Source organism: Rosa rugosa, chromosome 3 (assembly GCF_958449725.1).
Source record: "Rosa rugosa chromosome 3, drRosRugo1.1, whole genome shotgun sequence".
Taxonomy (NCBI): domain Eukaryota; kingdom Viridiplantae; phylum Streptophyta; class Magnoliopsida; order Rosales; family Rosaceae; genus Rosa; species Rosa rugosa.
Window position 1 is genome coordinate 35,900,911 of NC_084822.1, and position 3,812 is coordinate 35,904,722.

At 42.8% G+C, this 3,812-nt stretch overlaps 1 protein-coding gene across 1 annotated transcript; it reads right to left on the reverse strand.

The window, feature by feature from the left end:
• Positions 1 to 1,396: 1,396 nt before the first annotated feature.
• Positions 1,397 to 2,986, reverse strand: LOC133737652 (uncharacterized). Its single transcript, XM_062165168.1, has 2 exons — positions 2,967 to 2,986; positions 1,397 to 2,840 (listed from the first exon to the last, which is right to left on the reverse strand). The coding sequence occupies exons 1-2, from the start codon at positions 2,984 to 2,986 to the stop codon at positions 1,397 to 1,399; spliced, it is 1,464 nt and encodes a 487-aa protein (XP_062021152.1).
• Positions 2,987 to 3,812: the final 826 nt, after the last annotated feature.

The following is a 3,812-nucleotide window of genomic DNA, read 5'->3' on the forward strand; positions in this document are numbered from 1 at the left end:
GACTGTCAAAATGATACCTGAACTTTCAAATGTATCAAAGTGATACCTGGACTTCTAATTTGTTGTCAACGTAGTACCTACGGGGACTTTCCGTCACCGGTCCGTCAGTTCGAGTCACGTGTGACGCTTGTGACCCCCAAAAAGAGGGCTAAATGACTTATGTGCCCTCCAATTGCTTTATAAGACCAGACCAACATGTTTTTCCTGCGAAAACACTTTGTTGACCATTTTTCCCTTAATTTATTCCCTCTAGTTCTGACTAATTAATCTATATTGCTTCCTCCAAAATAGGCTGACCTAGTTGACCATCACATGTTTCACATATGCTCAACCAACCAAAATAGTACCATATGAAGTCCTGCAAATCTAGGTTTATAACTCCATCCAATTAAAAAAGAAAATTAAAACAAGAAGGGCCAATAACCATAATAGACATTGCTCCATAAACCAACATACTTTGTTCAACAAACAATCCAAAATTTCCAGAAAAGAGAGCAATTTAACAACCCTTTCTCATAAGGCCTACAATCATTCCAAAACAATGCCAATGTTCAATACATCATAGGCCTACAAACATGTAACAAAAACTTGGGGGCATCTTCAAAACTTGCCTCAAAGTGTTGCATATTCCGATTCAGGTTGGCTTTTCTGCTGCGCCTTTCTTGCTGCAGGGTTTTGGCTGGTTTGAGTTGGAGGGTCATGGATGGTTTGTGAACTAGAAGCCCTTGTATTGGCAGCTTGGTTTCCCTCCATGGTCTTCATCTTCTTCCAAGCCTTCCTAGACTTGATGATTTGTTCCTTCAAGGTGCCATTGCCATTTGAACCTTGAACTTTTGGTGCCTACATATCCAACAATACATAACCATAACCATAACCAATTAAGACACTTATGCAACCATAAACATCATAACCAGAACAAGCCACCGAACAAACCAACTCATACATATCACAAACTCAAGCATTAACCATCCCTTAACTTTTACCAAAAACCAAAAATGCACAGATCAAATCAAATCAAAAACAAATATCATGTAACAAACATAGGCTTGCATATTACAATGGAAAAATCAACCAACCTGCTGCCTTTGTCTCTTTTTAGTTTGCTGGGGTGCAATAGAACTCCCTTCCCCCTGAAATGAAAAAAAAAAAAGTTAATGTTAACTTTCTGAAACACTCTTTGCACACTTAAGACCAAAAACAAACCAAGTACTGTAGTGACTTACTCCTTGTTGTGCAGCTGCTGCTTTTTTGGCCTTTGTGATTGGGCAACCCAACCTGTTATGGCCTTGTTTGAAGCAGACTTGGCATGTCATCTTTGTGTAGGTTCTTGGCATCTTTGATTTATCAATTGGGGCTGGTGGAGGCTGCTTCTTCTCATCGGGCTCCTTGGTTCTCTTCATTTTTGGTCTGCCGGCTTGCTTCTTATATGGGGGAGGTGCGCTATAAGGCAGTCCACTTGGTCCCAATCATCCTCACCAGCAATAGGATGAATAATGGGATTATAGGATTCCATATAAGTACTTGGCATCAAGTAATCATCACAAAAAAGAGCTGGGTCTGCCTTTTTGCTTCTGATGGCACAAATGGCATGGACACAAGGTATTCCACTTATCTGCCACCTCCTACATGTGCAAATGTGAAGCCTTTGGTCCACTGCATGCTTGCTGCCCTTTTCTCCCCCTCCAGTTATTTGGAACTCAAATTCACCAGAGTGATAAGCTCTATAACAGCTGCTCCTTTCTGCCACCTTCTCTAATATCTTCCTAATCCTTGGACCAACCATATCAGTCCATCTTTGAGCTGCCACTCTTCTGTTTGCCATCCTTACCATCATATCCATCCTTATCTTCTCCAACATTGTTATAATAGGCTTGCCCCTAGCTGGCAGGATTGCTGCATTGAATGACTCACAAAGATTGTTCAACAAAAGGTCACACCTTGAATCATCCCTAAAATAAGCCCTACTCCATTGTTCTGGAGACTTGTCCTGAAACCAAGTCCATGCCACATCATCCAATCCCTTCATCTCATCCATGTGTTTATTGAACCAAACCCTGGTGCTTGATCTAGCTGCATCCCACACTAGTTGCTTCAGCCCTTCACCCGGATGCTTGGCCTTAAAGTTGTTGTATAGGTGCCGGACACAGTGTCTATGTTCTGCCCCAGGAAATAATTCAGCTATGGCCATCCCCAAACCTTTTTGCTTGTCTATGATAAATGTGTAAAATGAAGGCCTTTCCATCTTCAGATCCCAAGCCAAGTACTCCAAAAACCATCTCCAAGTGTCTCTGTTTTCAACTTCAGTAATTGCCCAAGCAATGGGGAACATACCATTGTTCCCATCAACACCAACAACACTAAGTAGTTGACCAGGGTGCTGACCTTTAATATGGCAGCCATCTAATCCAATCAAAGGTCTACAACCCTCAATCCATCCTTTCTTGCAAGCTGCCAGGCAGATATAGAGCCTATGAAACCTCCTCACCTCACCTACCATCTCTGTCTTGATCTGAACTGTAGACCCTGGGTTGCTCCTCAACAACTCCTTCTTGTAACTTGCCAACATATTGTACTGCTGTATGTAATGCCCATCATTCATCCTTTTGGCCTTTGCTCTCCCTCTTGCAATTTTTTGCGTGCTTACATCAACATTGAATTTCTTTTGGATATGGTTATGCATCCCATTCCTGGACCACTCCTCATCCACAAACAAGTCTTCTTGTACTTCCTTCGCTATTCTGTGGTATGTTAGATGATGACTCTCTGTAAGACTTGCACACTTATGCTCAGGTTTCAATGTCTTGATGACAAGAGTGCTTGGACCAAGTTCTGCAATATTGCTAGCATACAACCAAAATGGGCAGCCCAACTGGACATTTAACCTCAATCTTGTTTCTGCTATTCTTTTGAAACCACAATCCTCTTCTGGTCACCAACCCACACTCTCTAATTGCTTCCTTAAGTACCTCAGAGTTTGCAAAAACATGGCCAACCACAAACTTTGGGTTCTTCAAATCTACCCTTCTATTCCAAGACTTCAACTTAATTCCTCTCTAAGTGGGGAAGGGAAGTGGATTATCTTCTTCATCTTCTTCACTTCCAGAACCATTCAAACTCTCAAGCTCATCTGTCCCTCCACCATCATCACTGCATTCCCCTCCGAAGCCCATTTCTTCAAACTCTTCCACAACTCTCGGATTGGACACATTTTCTTCAAACTGGACATCATCTTCAGAATCAACAGGATCGTAGTCTGAGTCAATGTAAAAATCAGAACCTCCTGAACTTGAGTCACTGTCCTCTTCAAACTCATAGACCTTCTCCCCTTTGCTTCTGGTCTTATACCTTGCCTCCTTTGTTTGTCTCCCCTTCTTTTTGGATGCAGCTCCTCCAGCAACCTTCTTGCCTTTCTTTTCGGATGCAACTGGTTCAGCAACCTTCTTGCCCTTCTTTTTGGATGCAGCTGGTTCAACAACCTTCTTGGCCTTCTCAACCTCACTAAACCTCCTATTCTTGCTCCCTTGTTTGCCACATACTTCTCTTCTTGGTTCAGGTGCTTGTTGAACTGGTTCAGGCCTTGGTTCAGCTACTTCTTGAACTGGTTCAGCCCTTACTTCAGCTGGTTCTTCAACTGGTTCAGGCCTTGCTTCAGCTGGTTCTTCAACTGCAGGCCTTGCTTCAGCTGCTTGTTCAGTTGGGTGAGCTTCGGCTACTTGTTTAGTTGGGTGAGCTTCAGCTGCTTGTTCAGTTGGGTGAGCTTCAACTTCAATTGGCCTTTGCTCTGCCTGATCTTGGACCACTTCTGTAGCTTC

Bases quoted from the DNA above. Each gene is read 5' to 3' on its own strand.
- LOC133737652 (XM_062165168.1), bottom strand. From the start codon at position 2,986: ATGTTTTTGCAAACTCTGAG. The intron at 2,841-2,966 runs GTACTTAAGGAA...GTTGTATGCTAG, and splicing joins ATGTTTTTGCAAACTCTGAG to CAATATTGCAGAACTTGGTC.